The sequence below is a fragment of the Gymnodraco acuticeps genome, unplaced genomic scaffold, assembly GCF_902827175.1.
Source record: "Gymnodraco acuticeps unplaced genomic scaffold, fGymAcu1.1, whole genome shotgun sequence".
Lineage (NCBI taxonomy): Eukaryota > Metazoa > Chordata > Actinopteri > Perciformes > Bathydraconidae > Gymnodraco > Gymnodraco acuticeps.
The window spans coordinates 5032843-5055088 of record NW_022990501.1 but is presented as its reverse complement, the minus strand read 5'-3'; the positions used below and the strand labels follow the sequence as shown (position 1 = coordinate 5055088).

General features: G+C 39.3%; 1 protein-coding gene across 1 annotated transcript; it reads right to left on the bottom strand.

The window, feature by feature from the left end:
* Window positions 1-817: 817 nt before the first annotated feature.
* On the bottom strand, window positions 818-20583 carry nccrp1 (P1, F-box associated domain containing). The gene is made up of 6 exons (XM_034226570.1): window positions 20331-20583; window positions 18538-18618; window positions 18351-18447; window positions 17692-17787; window positions 16779-16917; window positions 818-1232 (listed from the first exon to the last, which is right to left on the bottom strand). Exons 1-6 carry the CDS (start codon window positions 20503-20505, stop codon window positions 1086-1088), a joined length of 735 nt encoding a protein of 244 aa, XP_034082461.1. The 5' UTR covers window positions 20506-20583; the 3' UTR covers window positions 818-1085.
* Between the last annotated feature and the right edge of the window lie 1663 nt (window positions 20584-22246).

The following is a 22246-nucleotide window of genomic DNA, read 5'->3' as shown; positions in this document are numbered from 1 at the left end:
TCACATTATCAATATTAAAACTTGTTTTGTTTGTAAGTGCCACTTTCATGAAGACAGGCTTCATAAAGAGTTAAAGTTGTAACTCACATCTTTACGAATGGTTAATCCATATCATTAGGTAATGCTTTGAATATTTAAGTATTTTACATTTTGAGTATGTGTTTGCTGTATTTGTAGAGCCATGATATATGAACAATTGTGTGGTTGCCCAATGAAAGTTTGTGATTCATTATTAAATGCTAAATATAATGCTGTCAAATGGAGTTTTCACAATCTGGAACCCAAACGTTGTTCTATCAATGGTGTATAGCTAATTCATTAGGGCATTTGTCAAATTATTTCTTAAGGCTAATTGACACTGAATAAAAGTACAACATTAGTATAATGTTAATGCCAGAATCTTTCTGAAATTTCAAAAAATAAAATACATGGAACCTGCAATAGACTACATTTTCTTGTAGCCTGGTCAAATACAATGAGTTTTTAAAGAGTGAGTTTACTTAAACTACCTCTTATTAATGTTTTACTAACTAAGTGGTCTTATTCCTTGACAAAGGCCAGTCTCTATATCTCTTGATTCACAAGTCTTAGGTAATTCAGGCCGCAGTAACATGAACTGTGAGTCTGTCATGTATTATGTACACAGAACCCACCAATTTCCTTCGACAAAATACGTTAGTGAGAGTGCATAGAGAGGGTTTATATAGTTAGACTTTTTCAATCATTTTTAAGAGACAGGTTTCAGTGTTAAAAATGAAATGAACTGTAAGGTTAAAAATGTGTTTTTTTATTACACACAACAGTGTATGGTGTCCTAAAAAAAAAAAAACTTAATTCCATTTGCCTTTTATTTTGGAAATGCAAGGGAATGCAAAATAAAACAATTGAACTAAATACACATACATTTGCAAAATTATTACACACAATCCATTATTAATTATTGCAAACTCTGTAATATGTAAGCACATCAAAATCAAAAATATTATCACTTTTGTAAAAGACAATATGTGTATGTGTTGTTACTTTATAGATGATGACATGGAATATTCGAACAACTAAGTCTTTACAGTTTCAGAAGAGTCAGCCTAGGAGCTGGTTTTGGTTGGTCTGACCATCACCGAGCTGCCGGTGAACAGCGTGGTGTAGAATTCCATCATAAACTGGCTCTTCAGGCGGTGCTGGAAGTGGACATATCTCACCCCTGGTCCATAGCCGGAGAACACATGTGACACCTGCAGGCCATACAGTGAAACATTTAGATATAGTCTGATTATTTCCTGTCAGGGGACTCAGTGGATTAGTGTTTTTCTTTCAGGAAGGTTCCTAACGGAGTGAAAAGATTAGGAAGTAAGTGGCAGCCATGATAAGAGCCATTTAAATTCTCTTGATGACAGGAAAGGAGCTGCAACGCTTCCTTTGATATCTTAATTAACATAAGAAACACTGGACCATCTTTTACAAAAGTGAAAGGGATTTTAAATGACCAACTAACACAGTTCATGTAATTGACGGTGTTTATTAAGAATTTTTATCTTATGCCATATGTTTCTAAAATTCTTATATGTTTTGATCGTACAACAATATGGTAAACCAAAAGGCAAATTATGAACATTACCCTTGCAACTGTAAAACTATCAAATACAGTTTCACAGTGTTTACTGAGTTGGGTGGTTTTTCTTAACCAGTTAAGCCCTGAGCCTGTTTTTCAGGTTTCAGGCTCGAAAATGCCACTAACACAACAAATTATATATCTTCACTTCTAAAAGGGGTAAATTAATAATTATTTTTCTCAAAGCAAGGTTACATCTGTGAGTTGGATGTAGAAGTGTCAGAATCAATATAGATGTTTTTATTTTAAAGTAAATTCAGATGGAACATAGTAAAAACATGTAAATTATAATGTCCACCTAAAAAAAAACCTTTACTTATAGTGAAAACCACCCTTGCATGATGGGTTAGTAGACTAAAAGCTTTAGGAATCCAAATTATAACATATAATAAGCAGTGCTTGAATTGGAATGAAAAAGGTGCCAGTACTCTAAAATCAGCAACTTTTTCAAGTCAATTTTATATATACAGCCCACAAACAAGAATTTGGCTACTATAATGCTGGTGGGTTTGTCTCTTTACTACTGTATATTTTAGAAAGGTTCACTGTACTTAACATTTTTTATGATAGGCAGTGGATATGGCTAAAGCTCAGTAAGGTCAATATTAACTGAAAATATAGCAATCAAAGTCTAGATCTTCTGCTGAAGACACATGAAGCAGAGACCTTTCAGGTGAGAGCCCCTCTGGTGGTGTTCAACATTAATGACAAGGAAACAAAGCTCTGGTCAGAAGCATTTTTTATAAAAAGCTTTAACAAAATTAAGTATTTCTGTACATTTTGAATGCAATCTAACTTTCCAACTCAGAAAACGAAAAACGAAAAAGTGCCAAAAGTCTTCTCACATGGCTGAGCTGCTTTGCAATATACTTCACCACTGAAGAATACAAATATGTATAAAGTAAACTATGATGCAATCTAACTTTCCAACTCAGAAAAATGATAAAGAGCATGAACAAAGAACATGTAAAAACAAATGCAAAATTTGCACAATCTAAAATGAGAAACTGTAACTGCAAGTAACAAAGTCTGAGCCATGGTAAAGAGTTACATTGAACACCAAGCTGATCAGATAACTCCCTGGTTGGTCTGAAGTCCTTCTATCTCCAGGATCTGTACAAATCGGCACATTATGCCAAAAGTCTTCTCACTGGGTGAGCTGCTTTGCAATATACTTCACATTGTTAGAAAAGGCTCCAGAAGGCCTTGGGGACATCAGTATCAGGGGCTGGAGCTGGACAGGCTCTTTCATCAGCACTTCTCCTTCCCTTTGCCAGCCAGGACCTCACATACTGTTCCGGATTGAACTGTCCTAGTGATGGTCCATTACATTTAATGAAAACCAGGCTGGACAGTCGGCTGACAGAGAGAGCATTCCTTTTTGCAGTAAGGATATCGTTCATGCAGCTGAATGCCCGCTCACACTCACTAGTGGAGACAGCGATGGTTCGGACTGCTTTCAGTAGAGGCTCCATGGCAGCAGGTGTACGGGATGCCCTGGTTTCCTTGTATTCGCGAAAGCCCTGAACAGTCTCTCTTCTGTCCACTTTCAGCACTTCGCACAAACGTAGCACCTCTACGTCCCCATACTGTACGTCTAACTCCTCTTCAGGCCAACTTCCAGGATGGATAACTTTCATGTCCTGGATTAGCTGATTGTCCCGGGCCTCCCGGCCATGTAATGGGATTTCTCTTGTGCTGACATGAGAGGAGGTTGTGGAAGTCATTCTGTGTCTCAGATTCTCTACCATACTGCGGAAAAACTGACCTGCATGAATCTGTACAAGCCTGCCATTCTCACGCAGGGCAACACCCTTGAAGGACTTCTCAGCTAGAGCTGTATGAACTGTAGTCATGTGTGGGCCAGGCATGGTGACCATGGATTCAAAAACTCGTATTTCTCGAGTTAAGAGCCTATCTGCTGTAGGCAGTGTCATCTCTCTTTTTTGGAGTTGCCGAGAGAGGTCGCTGAGCTCTGTGAGCGCATCGTACATCAGTCCCAGATTGCTGACAAACGTTGCAGATGTGAGCACATCATCCAGGCCCTTGTACTTTGCTCTGTCTCTGGAATCCCTGCTCGTGTCGTTTGCAGCATTTGTGAAGTGATCATGAAGCACTCTGTAGTTTTCCCAGACTGCTCTGACGCTCCTTTCACTTGAAGCCACCCAGCGGATGGACAAAACACGCCCTATCACCAGGAGACGCTGTCCGACTGCTTGCGCACACTGCGCTAACTGCCTCTGATTTTTGGGGGAGGCATGGAACAAGGAATAGAGTTTGTCAAAAAAGATCTGGAAATGATTGAGCCCTGAGACCTCCTTGACCACATCCCCAACTGCCAGCTCTAGACGATGATTGGAGCAGTGCCACACAAACAGGCTTGGGAATTTACTACACAACTGGGTAGCAACGCCTGTTCTCTTCCCTAGCATGACTGAAGCCCCATCACATGCAAAAGAAACGAAACACTGACCTAAAAAGTCCTCGTTAAAATCTCTTCCAAGACACTCCATTAACGCCTTTGTGATGTCATCAGCCGTTGTTCCATCCAACTCGATCAGCTCCCAAAAAAACGTTTCGGGCTCAGCATCAGCTAATGCTGAGCGTAGACACACAACAAGCACCGTTTTACCACTAATAGTGGTAGATTCATCGACCAAAACACAGAGTTTTCTTTGGTTTTCTGTAATGTCTTTTGCCATTTTTTTCTTCAGCTCATGAGCTATGTGGTCGATGATTTCGCCACAGGTTTTATTGGAGTGCAAAACCCTGCCCACGTTCAGCCCATTCAGTTTCTGTACATTCAAATCAATTGGCATGTCTGTGAATGGCCGGCTATGTTTGCCAATTTTATATGCCGTTCGAAAAACTCTGATAGTGGTGTCTAATTCAGAAGTATGCATAGACTGCACTTGATGTTGAATAGTTTCACGTGAAGCAGATGTAAGGATGTCAGCAGCTTTTACATGGGCTTGTGATTCTTTATGTTCTTTGATTTTTTTTCTCAGGCTAGCTTGTTGTTTGCCCTTGTCAACACCGAAATGAGACACTGCACACTCACCCCATTCAGTTGACAGTTTCAGTCCTTGTCCAGTGTGTATTCCCAAAGATTTGACATCTCTGCATATCCGACATCCTAGCTTCTTATCTTTAAGAAGGAGCCATGCATTGGTCTTGCAAAAATATTGCACCTGGTCCGTTGTCCAGCAGTCAGGTGCATCGCTTTGCCCGGTGTTGGTGGTGGCAGTTGCGCCAGCAGCAGCTAACGTTAGAGGCTCTGGAGGAGGCGGCGGAGCTAGTGCTAATGCTAATGCACTAGAACTTGGAGCAGGAGGATCAACCAAAGAAAGCTCCCCATCAGACACAATTTCCAACACAGGCACAGCATTCTTTGTATTTGAAGTTTCTTCCGGCGACAACCGCTGTCTTTTTGCACTTTTATTAATCCACGCTAACATTTTAGAAATGCTAATTTGTGACGTGACTTGCTTTCCTTCTCTCGGGGGCGTGCCTGCTCTGTTCTATCACTCTACATAGGCACCCACTGGGTGGGAGTTGCACTGCATAAACACAACACACGTGCATCTAGGTATGTAAATTGTAAAGCATTAAAACATGGTTTTACTAACAGTTTGCAGTATGTTGTTACTTCGGCATTATTATTATTATTATTATTATTTTGAAACGTGTATTACTATTAAATCACGGTCAAATAGGTTAATTTTGACATAGTCGTTTCCACCACAGTATTTACATGGAGAAGATAATCCCCGCCCCCTCTCCAGCACGTTCTGTTTGAATGACAGGAGTAAACAGCTGACAGCCGCTGTGAAACTCCAGCGGTTAGAGCGATGAGAATGTCCGTTCGGCACCTCATGACGCATCTACTGAGTACCGGGCGGCTGTATATATATATATATATGGATGTATAATAAGAACGGCAGGAGAGTGTTGAGTACTGGCACGGTGCATGAGTACCGGAGTACCGCCAGCATGCCGGTACTGAGCAAGAAGTGCCGGTACTCCATGGGTCAGAACCAGAAGTGCCGGTACTGCGTACCGGTGAGTACCGGCCCAATTCCAGCACTGATAATAAGTACCCTGTATCAAGATTGATGCAAAACAAGTGAAATTTGACCTTTTTAGAGAGATTTAGAAAAATAAAGTCTAAGCGGACTCACCTCTGGGTAATTTGGGAACCATCGGTTCCATTTGAACTTTTTCACTGTAAAAATCATTTTATTACTTTGAATTATCACTATAGGTATTCATTCCATCCAAATACAACTGTTGTGAAAAAAATAAAAAATAAAATAAAACATAGGCCTACTCTTACAGTGAGCCTCTGAATTAGCCCCGAGCGAAAAATGCTAACCTATTACAGCACCGAAAATCACTCCTCGCTCCCTTATTACTTACCCTAGCTGCACATCCAACACATTGTTTATGATCGCAAGGAGACACAGAATCTAACGGTGCCCACCTGAATAGCCCAACACTGAAAGATACAAACTCGCGACGTTATCAACAAAAACGTACATCAAAACAAATGGCGCTAGCGCTAATGCGCTAGACTAACAATGACTTACCTTCCTCGTTGTCTGGTCTAAACTGGTCTTCAATGGCATAAAAACGATAAAAAACGATGATGTAGTTAATCCATAGATTAATATCCAATGGGGCTGTGTCCCCTTTGAAATGTTCTGATAATCTATAAGCAATAAAACTGCAATTCCGTTATCTGCTGTCCACTCTGTGCTCCGTGCGCTCTGGGTCCTGCTGCATTTCCTGCTTCGTTACATTGTAAACAATAAATGAAGTCGGCTGCGTAATGTACTTAAGCTGGCTGGCATTCTTTATAGTTTACGCAGGACCATATCTCTGGAACCCATTGGTCGATTCGTGTGATTTACACCTTTTTCTTAACCATCAGAACCAATAGAATCGATGGGCAGTTCCCAAATCTACGTAAACATTACCATAGCGGACGTAATAGAGAAGCAAACGAAGCATATCTGAAAGTGCAAGCCTGGACGGCAATACCTTATACCGAGTATATTGCCATAAATATGATGATTGATTATCAGTAAAAAATTATACGTGACACAAATACATTGGATTAACCTTGAGATGCGTTTTTATTCCATTGAACACAACTTTTGATCACAAATCAAAAAAGGTAAGACGTAATTATTGTAATATTTTTGAAACCGGATGTTGTTTACTTTCTCTTTTCTGGCTGATAGCTCCAGGAATTCGAGGTCGGACAGTGATGACATTACATGTGTGGAATCTGTGGAGTCTCAGCTTTAAATCGTATATCTTGTTTGTGCAGTTAAGATAGTAATAAGGGCATTTCTACCGTGTGTTGTGTGTAAAAAAGCGTTAGCATTAGTTAGCATTTTTTCGCTCAATGTTAATTCAAAGGCTTGGTATTACTCTTGTGTTTTTTTTAGCTAACAATTGTTCTTATTGTCAGTTAGCGGAGTTTCTTACCTTTAAAAGGGTATGAAACATTAATAGTTTCATAAATGTTAAGAAGCCCTGAGACATGTGAGAACAAATAAACTGTGGGAGGGGTCCACTGGGGGGACCTTCGGGCTTAACTGGTTAAGCTATTTTTTTATATCACCATGCTCAGATGGTAAATGTGTAGGCCAAACAAGTAATGCATATATTGCAAAAGGCACGCATGCAACTTTTATTTCAATATTTTCATACAATCCTAAAACTAATTGGGTTTGATGTGGGATTAATATGAGTGGACAGAAGGTTAAGGAAGAGTGCGAACATACATTTTATTCTATTAAAGTATACATGGTTACCATTAAAGTATACATGGCTACAGGGACGTGCACAGACATTTTGGGGGGCGGGAGCTCAAGTGAGAAAAAGGGCACTTCCCATAATAATTTATTAAAAAAAAAAAAGTTTAAAAAAAAGTTAAATGTAGTTGCACATCTCTGACTTACTGACCAATTTATTTTAATACCCTCACACTCACGCAATTGTTTAAAGGTCCCATGTCATTTCTACTGATCATAATTCCATTGTTGAGGTCTACTAGAAAAAAATTACATTGTGCAATTTTCAAAACTCACATTGGTTTCTCATACATCATCTCTGTATAGTATGTGTATTCACTCTCTGTCCTAAATGGCTTGTTGGAGCTCCTGCCCCCCCCCCCCCCTCCCTGTGAGTCCAGTGGCCGTCTGCGAGACAGCGAGACACAGCTAAACCCAGCCTGAAACACACACACACCCGCAGCCTGGCTGGGAGTTTGTGTGTGTGCCCAGGCTGAGTTCCGCGGTGTCTCGCTGTCTCGCCGCCCCCACACCCAGCTCACAGTGTCCCGCTCCTCGCAGCAGCAAGCCTCGCAGCGTCCCGCCGAGTGTGTGAGTGTGAGGAAGTCCGCGAATTGGTCCAAACCAAACGTAACGGCTCCGCGGACGTTACGTTACGTCACTATACCCAAAATACTTCACTATACCCAAGAAGTAAACAATGGAAAAAGAGAAATGTCCAACAAGGCGTTCTGGGGCAGCATAGACAGGTATTTTCTGTGTTAGAGTTTTACTCGCTACAGGGTGTACTTTGAGGGTTTGTGACTCTGCAGACCGTTTACATGCAGAAAAACCTTCATAACACACAAGGGGACGGGTAATTACCAGAAAAGCATGACATGGGCCCTTTAATACTCAACAGAATTCTACAAAAATAATCAGCTAACACAGAGACAATGGTCTTCTAGAGCAGTGGTTCTCAAACTTTTTTCAATAATGTACCCCCTTTGAAAAAAAAATTCAGCCAAGTACCCCCTGATCAGCGCGAACACTATTTGTTAAGGAAAAAATGCTTATATAAAGAGGTACAGCACAGTGCTGCACCATCAGTGTCTGATTGATTAAAACAACAACATTGTAACTGAGAAACACTTAAATGCTACATTTCAAATGTTTACAATCCATCACTAAATTCATGGCAAACCAATTTTAACATCATGCAATAACACTAAGACGACATTAGTTGCATTGAACTGATCTTTTTAATAAGTTGTACTTACAATGTAGTGAGAAACATGGGCTTGTGCTTCACTGAGGATCTTTGTCATTCTGACAGGGAGGCAACCTGCAGTTATTACACTTTGCGTTTTGAAATATGTGTAACTCTGTTAATATAAAACCCACACTGCTCAAACTTCCTTAATTTTCCTAAAATTGGTATATTTATTTATTTTGGGGCGTGAGGAATGAAGAGAAAAAAATATATTAGCATTTTATGAGCATGGGATTTTGACCTATACTCTGCGCTATACTCTGCGGCCACACGCCGTTGCCAAGCAACGCTTATTGTTTAGGTGTCCTTTGATAAGTTGGCAGTCATATCATTAACTAGAACTAGCTAGATCTGATCGATTTGGACATAAACGCGAGTGAAGTCTAACCGGACGCGAGAGAGAGATCAGAGATCAGATCAGCTGCTGCTGACGGAGAACACGCAGCTCCACCGCTGTGACGGACCGTTGAGTGGAGCAAAATTAAATACACTGAGTTAGACCTAACACACTTAGCTAGTTTATCTACTCTGGAACTAGCTAAACTAGTTATAAATATATTCTTTACTGTCGGGTCACTTATTACAGGTTCAGCGAGCTGCACGAGACTGACGGGCTGTCAGGAGAGGGAGAGGAAAAAAGAGCACCCCGTTTATTTTTCCCATTTTATTATCCAGAATTACTGTAAACCTTTGAATAAAGTAGTTAATCTACTATTAGTAGTTTGTTTAAATGCATTACTTATGTTGTTTTTTCATTAACATAAAATAAATCTCACGTACCCCCTGCAGTACTCCAACGTACCCCTAGGGGTCCGCGTACCCCCATTTGAGAACCACTGTCTATAGTATTCACAATGCACAAGAGCAGACAACAAACTAGTAAAATTAAGTTATTAAACGAGCAGCCAACAATCAAAATTATGAAGTTAGGACATTACAGGCGAAAAGATCGTTTTTTCATGTACTTGTTATTTTGGTCTATTTTGCTTCCATGTTTTCTTTCACTCTAATGGAAATAAAACTTCCAAAAAACACATAATGATGTTCGTTTTACTACCCTGTCTGAATTCATCTATAGATTTAAAGCTAATCTGCATATTTAACCTGTTAAACCCGAAGGTCCCCGCCGGCGGGGACCCTGTTTTTTTTTTTCACGACACTGTGTCTCATGGCATCTTAATATTTAAAAACCTATTAATGTGTTATATCAGATTAACGAGAAGAATCTCAGCTAACTGACGATACGAACCATTTTTACCGAAACAAAACACAAGTCTCACAAGAAGCGTTAGCATTAGCCCTTAGCTAAAACGGGCAGATGCTACTTCCGGTGCTAACTAGCAAAAACGATCTTTAAAACTTAATATTTTCTGCACAAACTACATATCACCTGAAAGCTGATTCTCCACAGATTATTGTGTTATAAGTCTCATCACTGTAGGACACAAACTCACTGAGCTAGCAGCCAGAACAGAGAAGAAAAAAAAAAACAGTTTTCAAAACCATAACAATAATTATGTCTTACCGTTGCTGTTTTGTGATCAAAGCTCTTGTTAAAAGGGAATACAAACGCTGCTTAAGGTTAATCCAATGTCTCTTAGTCACTTTAGAATTGTTCCTGATAATCTATCATTACATTCATGGCAGCAGAGTAGGTATAACGTTTCGCAGTCCCGAGCTAATGCTGTCTCACGTGCTGTTTACGCAAACATCTCTCTACTTGACGTAAGTGTTTAGCGGGACTTACTAACTGTCACTCGATTCTATTGGCTCTAACGGTTCAGAAAATGTGTCAATCACCCAAATCGACCAATGGGTTCCAAAGATATGATCCTGCGTAGTATAAACTACGCCCGCTCCGGCTCCATTACGCAGCCAGAAGGGAGAGCTTCACCACCGAGCAGGTGCTAGAGATGCTAGCTGACGATAGCGGGGCTATGATCATACCAGATGACTCTTCGTCGGATGATGAAGATCTCCTCCAGCCAGACCTGGATCCGGACAGTAGTGACTCGGATGTTGAACTTCCACCACGGGAAAGGTATGTAATCTCTCTGTTTTTATATATTACTTATGTGTTTGGTGGAACTGCGTCACAGTGCTAGCTTAGCCAAGAAGCTACAGGAATGATTAGGCAAAATGCTAAATAGTGTTACTTGTCTTTTTGGAGTTACATTTTCTAAATGAATGGCCAGTGAATGAATATATACATGTGTTTATTTATTTGGTGTAATATTATTCATTTATAGTCCAATATTATCCTTTTTATATATTACTTTTGTGTTTGGTGGAACTGCATCACAGTGTTAGCTTAGCCAACAGGAATGATTAGCCAAAATGCTAAATAGTGTTACTTGTCTTTTTGGAGTTACATTTTCTAAATGAATGGCCAGTGAATTAATATATAGCCTATAGGCCGAGGCTATATACAGGACGGTCCTGTACACAACGCCAAATGGCTATATACAGGACCGTCCTGTACACAGCTCTCTGAAATGGCTATATACAGGACGGTCCTGCACAGAAGCCCTGAAATGGCTATATACAGGACGGTCCTGTATATAAGGTCTCTGAAATGGCTATATACAGGACGGTCCTGTATATAAGGTCTCTGAAATGGCTTACAGGACCGTCCTGTATACAAGCTCCGAAATGGCTATATACAGGACCGTCCTGTAAACAGCTCTCTGAAATGGCTATATACAGGACGGTCCTGTGGATAAGATATCTGAAATGGCTATATACAGGACCGTCCTGCAGCTAACGTCAAATGACTATATACAGACCGGGCTATTATAGCATGCTTAAGCAAATTTCGCGGGTGGTAATGTAGGGATAGGATTCACAGATAAATATTCTCACGACAACATTATTTTCAATGAGTTTCCCCTCAATATAAAATTGTGGCAATTAAATCTCTTTCCATGCCAATTGCTTAGCTTTTTATGCTGATTTCAGTCTTTTTTTGGCTTATCTTTTTATGTTGTTTCAATCATTTTCTACTTTATATTTTTCAATGCACAATGTTTTACTTGTAAAGGATATCACTGCATACTTTAAAGACTACTCGGTTTTATTAAAACTGAAGGTTTTTTTTTAAAGAATACGCCGACATTTCGTTGACGTGTGATTTTGCATTGAAAGCAACACAAATCATTTATCGGTTACGCCGGCATTTTTTATTTTAGAAATCGGAGAAACCGTATTTTGAATTCTATGTAGTATGCTGTACATTTTTGTAATTTATCCTGCTGTAAACGTTAATTGTACACCAATTATATCCATATTTCTGTAGACTACATAAAAAGCGACTCGATTTTTATGCCGATAAAGACATGAAATGTCAGGTTTGATTTCTAAAATGGGTGAAGGTCACCCTCTGGTTTCAAACTAGGGCTGCAACAAACGACTAATTTGATAATCGATTAATCTATCGATTAATGAAACGATTAATCGATTATTCGGATCGTTAAGGTTTTAACTGTACTACTACTTATATCGATACTGCTTATCGATCCGGTCCTTTTAACGATAGTATTAACGGTTCTTTTGACAAGAAATAAGGTAAACTAACTAAACAAATTGTGAACAAAACTAACATTGCTTTTTATTTTAATTAAATGCATAATATTTCACATCAAAAGAAACAACAATGTTTTAACAAATCATATTAAATAATGTGATGACAGAACTGTAAACAGAATAGCTGAAACTTTAACAAAATAAATAACTCAGTTTCCTCTAATCATTAACCCATGTTTGTATAACTGAGTTAACTCTGTGTATTGCTGCTAGCATACATAACACCTGACGTGGAAACGTTACTCGTGGACGGAGCTACAGAGCTGCTAGAAAGACAGTGGAAACCGGTGCATTCCTCCGTGTGAATGTGGAGCACTTTTGATAAATGTTTAGACAAATTGCTCGTGTTACCGCCCTTACATGCTAAACTGTTATTGCACTTTTGGTAACGAGTATTGTCAGGGGCGGCGGGTGCTGTAGGCTAGGGAAGGCTAAGCCTTCCCAAATATTTGTGTAACTGCATCCTGGTAAAATACAAATATAATGTCTTTGACATTAGCGCTGCTATGCAGCCACCTGTGCCCTGTACCACGAAGCCAGTTCAACAGACCCTGGATATGTTTGAGTTATCTTAACTAACCCTAACAAACGCGATCTCGCTAAACGGTCCTACGGCGCTGGTTATCAACTCGGTAAATCAAGCCAGGGTTTCTCTCTCCAGCTGAGAACGCGTTCACGTGAAAGGGGCGGGGTTAGCTACATTTGACCAATCACAAACAGGGACAAGTGTACTGACAGCGCAACATCATACTTCATTAATGAAAAGTAAACTAATATTAGACAAATATGAACTTTAAACATCCATGATGACTTAAACATATAATCCAGGATACAAGCCACATAGTTGCACCTGCAAGGAGAATACAGAACAACTCGTTAAAAAATAAACTACCGAGTGTTTGAAAGCGTACAACAGTTTTATGATACTGCCCCATCTAAAACACGAGGGGATCTGACTTTATTACATTTGAGTTGAGTGTTTCGTCAACTTAATGTGTTGCTTAAAATAATACGTCTGCATACAGTAGGCTATATGTGACAATGTAACTAAGTGTTGCACGGCCAGATACGGCTCGAGAAGCTGACTCAGATAAGGAAATATTGTGAGATCGATGATCTGATTGATGATGTGATGTCAGTGTGATATGAATGATAAGTGCGACACGTCGGCGTCTTCTCTGCATACGGCAGTTTAAACTGCATTTCCTTTTTCCTGTAATATGACTTGATAGATTTAAACTCCGCACACTGAGCTCTGATCGGTCAGCAGGCGGTGCTTTCACTGAGTTGATCTCTTTTCTATAGACGCCGGAGGCGGGCTGCGTAAGATGAAAAAAAAAGTTATTTAGCCTTCCCAAACCTGAGCCTCACGCGCCGCCTATGAGTATTGTCCACATCGAGACGGCTAAAGTTTAACCACACCTCGGAGCGCGTTCTCTCCGCCATCTCCTCCGTGTATGTGTGTTGCTGCATGTAGCAGCTGCGTGTGTGTGTGTGTAAACTGCCCCGCCCCCTCGCAAGCAGGCAGGGGAGAGATCTCTCGTCTGAATTGGGAAGATCGAAAATACATTATAGACGCATTTTATAGTCATATTGCATATTAGAAACGGAGTTGGCGAAACTAAGACTGCGATATAATGTTTATGTAGCAATAATTCATATGACATATGTTTTAAATGTCTCCTGTACGGTCCTGTATATAGCCATTTCAGAGACCTTATATACAGGACCGTCCTGTATATAGCCATTTCAGAGGGTTGTGTACAGGACGGTCCTGTATATAGTCATTTGGCGTTGTGTACAGGACGGTCCTGTATATAGCCATTTCAGAGACCTTATATACAGGACCGTCCTGTATATAGCCACTCCCATATATATATATATGTGTTTACTTATTTATTTGGTGTAATATTATTCATTTATAGTCCAATATTATCCTTTTTATATATTACTTTTGTGTTTGGTGGAACTGCATCACAGTGTTAGCTTAGCCAAGAAGCTACAGGAATGATTAGGCAAAATGCTAAATAGTGTTACTTGTCTTTTTGGAGTTACATTTTCTAAATGAATGGCCAGTGGCCATGTGTTTACTTATTTATTTGGTGTAATATTGTTCATTTATAGTCTAATATTATCCTATAAGTATAAGCCAGTGAATTAATCTAATCTCTTTGTTTTTCCACATTTGTTAGATGAGGAGTGACCCCAACAGGACAAAGCCACACACCCAGAAGACTTTCAGGGAGCAGCTTGCTGCAGAATTGTTGGAGTTTGCTGAAGGCCCTGCTGAAGGCCCTGCTGAAGGCCCTGCACCTCCTCCACCCCCCCCCCCCCCCCCCTCCTCCACCACTCCCCCTCCTCCACCACTCACATGCATGCCCGAGTATTATGGGGAAGATGCCACCAAGGTCAGGAAGAACTGCAGGAGGTGCCTAGATGCTGGACTCAAAAGGGTGAAGACACCTGTGTACTGCAGGAAGTGCCAGGTCCCTCTGTGCTTCACTGTCAAAAAGAACTGTTTCAGGGAGTGGCACGACCTAAATACTGGAACATTCAGGTAGGTATAAAGTTCAGGTAGGTATAACGTTTTGCGAGTGTTTATTTAAAAAAAAAAATACTTGTTGTTTTTATATACCTAGTGTGATTTTATTGTATAGTGTGTTGGTAAAATATTTGTTGTTTTTACAAACCTACAGTGTGGTTTTATTGTATAGTACGTTGGTAAAATGTTTGTTTTTACATGCCTATAGTGTGTTGGTAAAATGTTTGAAATAAATCTGCCCCAGTTGGAGTCAAATGTTACCTATGTTTCCATTTTTTGTATTGTGCAAGTACACCTACACACAATGACCTACAGTGTAGTTTTATTGTATAGCACGTTGGTACAGTTACATACACACACAGCTACACTTACACATACACACCTACACATACCCACACAGCTACACTTACACACCTACACATACCCACACAGCTACACATACCCACACAGCTACACTTACACATACACATACACACCTACACATACCCACACAGCTACACTTACACAACTACACATACACACCTACACATACACACACACACCTACACACACAAATATTTAACAAAAAAAATTATTTAAAAAAAAAAAAATCATTATTTTTTTTTTAATATTTTTTTTTTGTACCTGAAAAAGGTCAAATGGCACTGATGGAACCAAATGTGCCCAAAGCTTATTCCGCCTGGACTTTATTTTCATAAACCTCTCTAAAAAGGTCAAATGTCACTTGTTTTTGCCTCAATCTTGATACAGGGTACTTATTATATGTTATACTTTGGATTCCTAAAGCTTTTAGGCTACTAACACATCATTCACTATAAGTAATGGGTTTTCTTTAGGCGGAGACAGGAATTTACATTTTTTTGCTATGTTCCATCTGAATTTACTCTGACACAAAAAAATCTATATTGATTCTGACACTTCTACATCCAACTCACAGATGTAACCTTGCTTTGATAACAACAATTATTCATATAAACCTTTTAGAAGTTATAGTCATTTGTTCTGGGAATGTCATTTTCGAGCCTGAAACCTGAAAAACAGGCTCGGGGTTTAACAGGTTAAACATCACATTTGAGGGGAAAATACTGACTTGACGTAAGTAACTATCTGGGGAAGTTGTGAGATGATACGTTTTTTTGTTTGTTTTTTGTTTTATCCCTTTCACCTGCAATGCCTTGGTAACTGCATGCAAATTAGCGCATTTTAATTAAGCCTAGTTAACGCCTAATTTGCATATCAATGTGGCGATTGTGATGACGTTATTAGATACATATTTGACTGTATTCACCTTTAGTGTCTCCCCTTAAGTACAGTACATTAGCCTGTATGCCCAGTCCATGATAAATTGCCTTAGCTAAACCTTGAGCTAACTTATCCATTAGCTAGTAGCCTATCTAGTTAACTATATTTGTTTTTGTCTTTTAGCTAATTAGCTGTAAACTCGAGGCACTGGCAGTTTAGTAATGTGTTCATCACCAGTCACCACTCACCTTCAAAATAAGCCAAGAAAAGCATAACATGGGACTTTAAAGTGGGAGGTGCTGCTACCTGTCTGTCTGAAGTGACTGCCGATGGCTGTCTGCACCGCTGTGCAGGAGACGGGGAGGGAGGGTAGCGAGAGCATCGGAACTTCACAGTCTAATCTCCCGACCTGATCTTTTTATTTTGTATTCAATCAATATATTTTTGGAAAGGGAAACTGTGCGCAAACAGCAGTAGATACAGTATATATTCATTTATTTATTTTAAAAAAGGGGGAAAAAAGGGCACTTTCTCTAGAGGAAGAAAAAGGGCAGGGGCTCAAGCCCACTTTGATGTCTATGTGTGCACGTGCCTGCATGGCTACCATTAAAGTATACATGGTTTCAATAGTAAGTTTATATACTGAAAATTGTAGTTTTTCCTATGACGTTTTCCAGTGAGGTTAAGAGAAATTGGTTAGAAAAAGCTTATTTTTATTAGAAAATTGGACTATAACCAGTGACTCACCTCCTTCCAGTTGTGTGAGTAGTTGCTGAGGTCCTCACTGGGGTTGACACTGTGCTCTGAGATCACTGTGCTTTTGTCAGCACCCAGTAACTTCACCTGCAGCTGGTAGATGGAAGCATGCAGCTGACTCTCCTCATACCTAACAAAATACAGATAATTAAATGTTTTGTATCAAGAAATCATCTCACATTTGGCATGTATAAGAGTTGACAGGTGGCAGCCCATTGATTGCTGCCACTGCTGCCAGATATAGAATAAAAGAAGGATAACAATTGATTCTACAGGTCGGCAATCACTAATAGATTTCCAACTGACTTCCATGAAATGTAATCTGGTATTAGTATAACGGAAGCAGTATAGAACATACTCTTTTTTTCTTCTTAGCAGAAGCAATACAGTCATTATTAAATGAAAATGTTTATATCAATAATTCAAATGATCTATTAGGCTTTTAAGTAAGTATATAATCGATACTTGACCTTGGCGATAATGACCTGCTCCCAGCATATTACCCATTACTTTGTGAATAAAGTCAGGCTTTGTACAGCATAATAAATATACAATAAATGTTAAATAGTCCTATATGATTGTATACATGTATGCTTGTTTACGCAAACTATTTTATTTGTCAAAAGAGATATGCACGTTTATGCTACAAACTAGTAAATTCATATCATAACACTATCTTCTATATATTATCTACACAAATACACACACTGCAAGCAGGACATGTGTCCATGCCCAACATATTCAAACATTCCATGAGGGAAGCCTAAATGGCACATTGTGTATGATTAACTTTGAAACACACAGTACAGTGTCAGCTTCATGTGTAATAACAAGCTGATAAGACCACAGTGATAAGTATTCACACATGGGTGGGTGAGGTGGGTGGTGGTGCTCATTAACCCACCAGTCTTGGATGAGGATTTCAGGCTGAAACTCATCCAGCAGCTCATCCCACAATCCCTCTGCCTTCAGGTCCACTACCTGCTCCATGGTGAACCAGCTGAGGACCAGAGAGACAAGAGTCACATCACAACATGCTCATTATTAATCATTCAGTTTAAAATGATAGTATTTATCACTTATTTAGGGGGGGAGGTAAACAAAAACCTGTGTGGTGTTGTAATAAAGACATGAATGACAAACTGGAAAGAGAAATCTGAGGTTTTTTTTCTTTATTTGAAAATATCAGCTTAGTTCTGATGATTCTTGACTTATTGTCATAAATTGCACTTAATTAGCAGACAACCACATAAGCAACATCTAGAAAGTAAAATCTGCTACAAGTAAACAGCTTGCCTATAAAATAACATTTCACTGAAATAATTATACAGTGAGCAGGTATGTCTAAGAAACAAAATGCCATTTAGTTTTATCCAAAATATCTGGAAGCTTTTTAGAATAACATTTGTCCACAAGAGGAAGTTTGGATTGACCTTGGTAATGTAATCCATTTATTTTAATTATGGCTTTATATGCACCAGTTCAATCTATTGAAGTTGGATGTCTACAATCATTGGTAATCACTGTTAAAAACATCTGCATGATTAACAGGGAGACACTCACCTGCATTGAGGTAATTCACAGACCACGGCACCTTCTGGGATTCCACTCATATCATAGGGGAGGACTTCCAGGCTCGTGGTCCAGTCACTGAAGTCGCCTATAAATTAAAAGAGATTTTTACTAAAACTGATTTAAATGTCATTGTTGTCATTTGTAGCTAATTATGGCACTTTCTCCTGCCTCTCACCATCAGGTTGGAATCGTGGAGGTCCACGTGTTGGAAATTCAGGCAGATCAGGTTCAGGTGGAGGGGTGTCCTTACTCAATCCTGAGTAGGAAATGAGACAAAGAAACAACTGTTATTGGTACCACTCCTACTAAAGACACTAGTCACACTGTAATACTTCAAAGCCAAAGAATATATCTTTCCGACAGTCTGGGTCACTGGGTGTGTCCAACTAAAGTATCACTCAGCAGCTCATAATGCTCACATCAGCATTTTGAGACACTTCCAGTGAAGACATGTTTTATAACGTTTACTAGATTTTTACAAAAGTAACAACGTGCAAGTATACATGGCTACAGGGACGTGCACAGACATTTTGGGGGGCGGGAGCTCAAGTGAGAAAAAGGGCACTTCCCATAATCATTTATTTAAAAAAAATGTAAAACAAAAAGTTAAATGTAGTTGCACATCTCTGACTTACTGACCAATTTATTTTAATACCCTCACACTCATGCAATTGGTTAAAGGTCCCATGTCATTTCTACCGATCATAATTCCATTGTTGAGGTCTACTAAAATAGATTTATATTGTGAAATTTTCCAAACTCACATTGGTTTCTCAAACAGCATCTCTGTATATTATGTGTATTCACTCTCTGTCCTAAATGGCTTGTTGGAGCACCTGCCCCCCCCTCCCTGTGAGCCCAGTGGCCGTCTGCGAGACAGCGAGACACAGCGAAACTCAGCCGGAAACCAGACCGAACACACACACACCTATTTTCTACAGGTTTTAAAAGACATTGCTATTTACCAATTCTGACACCACAAACAACAATGATAATGCCTCCATGTTACTGGGTTTTAGTGGAGATCATAAAAACCTGGAAACAAATATATCCATGGCTCCAGGCAACAAGGGCTAAAGGAAAAGAGAGGTCTCGTGATAAATGTACCCTGTAACCTCAATTAACTCACCTTTAAATTGAGGGAATTAAACGTGATGCAAACTCATTGCATAGATCAAAGTGAATTCATGTTTTTCCCATGAATGAATGTCATTATTTGTTTGCCATTTTTCCTCTTGATGTGTTCAAGGTTCAAGGCTAGTTTATTTGTATAGCACATTTTAAGACACACAGGCAATTCAAAGTGCTTCACATAAGCATTCAACACATAATAATTAAAAACAAAACAAACCAAAAAAAAGACAATTCATAAAAGCGATAAAATACTGTCTGAAACTAAAAGTGCAACGATAAGGCACGGTTAAAGGTTTAAAAAGCTGCATTAAAAAGAAAGGTTTTCAACCTAGATTTAAAGAAACAAAACAGGGTTGGGGCAGACCTCAGCATTTGTTCCAAGCTTGTGGTGCATACAAACTAAAAGCTGCTTATTTAAGCTGATAAGGCAGAACAAAATTAATCATTTTAGTAAATAGGCCACAATGTACATAACTGTAGACCCTAAAGAAGAATTGATGAACTTGCTAACCAAACCAAGAAAAGCAATAAGTCATGAGTATAGTTTTGCATCACAGCAGGTATTCATGTTGCACAAAGCTGCTCAATGATGCTGAAAACATCTACATGAGGAAGCCTGTCCCTTATTGGCTGAATTGTTACACTGAAGAAACTGAAACCACTGCAGGATCAAACTTTGGAAGCTACTTTGGAAACACCCATTCTCATAAGTTGTTACTGTAACAAGTGAGCTACGTAGCCTACATCAACATGTGTATCAGTATCCTAGTATGGAACTTCGATCAACTCAATGAAATCTCCCTGGACAGTCATGTTTTGACAGTGTTGTGTTACCGTGAGGTGAAGGGTTCTTCAGTAAATTCCTCCCCAGCGGTCTGGCGTCAAACACGGACTTCCAGTCAAGGCTGCCGGGCATCGGTGCGCCTTGCAGGCTCCACTCAGACTCACATCTCTGCTTCCACTCAGACATGGTGTTGAATAGAGACTGTGTAATTGTACTCTGATTCATCCAGGAAGTCTGTGAGTATTTGTATTATAGGCTGTAATCTACGCCACACCCCAGTGTTGCAATGGAAGCAAGGCAATGCATTGCACGCTGCTGCCTAACCTCTTAAAGCCACAGTAGTTACATCATTTAAACACGCTTTCAATAGGAGTCACTACTGTATGGAACGTTCTTATTATACATCCATGATATGGAAGCCATACAGCTCCATCCATAAAAAAACAATGGGTTTTCCATTGGATTTTGGGAATATTGCAGAACATAATATCTGTAGTGGCAAACACACATTCATGATACTTACACGTTTTGTTCAGCATGATAATAAATCTACACATATTAACACAACTACACTTGTACAGGGGATTGTTGTTGACTTGTTAGCATCTGGTTAGCTATGCGCTAACGGATATAATACAGCTGTTTGTAAAACAAGTGTGGAGAGTTCTCTCCTGTCTCTGATACAGCTCAGGTGAGGTAAAGCAGTGTTTCTCAAACTTTTTCATACCAAGGACCACCTAACTCCACAAATATCTAAAAACACATCGTTTTTTACAAATCGCCTGAAAATGGTACAAACAAGTGGCCACATGTGTGATGAAGGTGTTTATCTGGGCTATATCATGCAATCGAAAGTGAAACTTAAGCTCACTCCATTGCGGAGATATTCCCGCGAGAGTGCGGAAAGCTTAAATAGATTAATTTATTTCAAATGTGAAATTTTACCAATATACTCACGGACCACTAGGGGGCGCTCGCGGACCACACTTTGAGAAGCACTGAAAGGACTCTCTCTTGAGTGTTTAGATCAGGGGTGTCAAACTCAATTTCATCACGGGCCACATTCGCATAAAGGTTGCACTCAAAGGGCCGGTTGTAACGATATAAATATATAATATAAATATAAAATAATGTATTATATTACATTATTGCCTCTGAATTGGATTATTATCAGATAGGATAATAACTTAATTAACTACGTCTGAAAGCAGAAGTCCAGGTCTCTTCAGTGCGCATGTCACAAAACGAAATGCATTGTGGGACATGTAGTTTATGGGCAACCTGCTTCTGTAAAGTGGCATGTAACCGGTATAATAAACGTATTATATTCTTTGCAAGCACTTGCGGGGCCACATAAAATGAAGTCGCGGGCCGGATTTGGCCCCCCCTGGTTTAGATACTTAATTATCTCAGTGGGTCCAAACGGTTTGATCACGATTTATGTAAACACATATTTCCAAGGCACACCGTTATAGATATAAAAAAATAAGAGAATAAATTAAAAACAGGTATGAAACCTTTCCAATTCATACTATGACAGTAAAACTAAAATACAGCTTAAAAGGGGGGTGATTTGTAAAATATGAATAAAGAAAAAGAAAATCTGTATACAGTTCTGTTTCATATGGGTGTTGAAAGATGTATCCATAGATCTAATCTCTTAATTTTGCCTTCAAAGTACACCAGATTGATGCTTTTAACTTCAATATTTAAAAAAAAGAATCTTCGCGGACCAGGATATTATCCACATCCCACTTAAATTATGTTCACATGGATAGGACACTAAATACATTTGCACACTTTTTATCTCAATATGTTTCTGTTTTCATGCCACAACTGTGCGCGTGCATGCATGCGCGAGTCATAGGTGTGCTCCGGTACTTGTCAAAAATAGCTATACACCCCTGATTCAAAGTAATGATGACGACGATGAGACGAGTAAAATGCTAACTCATTTGTGCGCCAC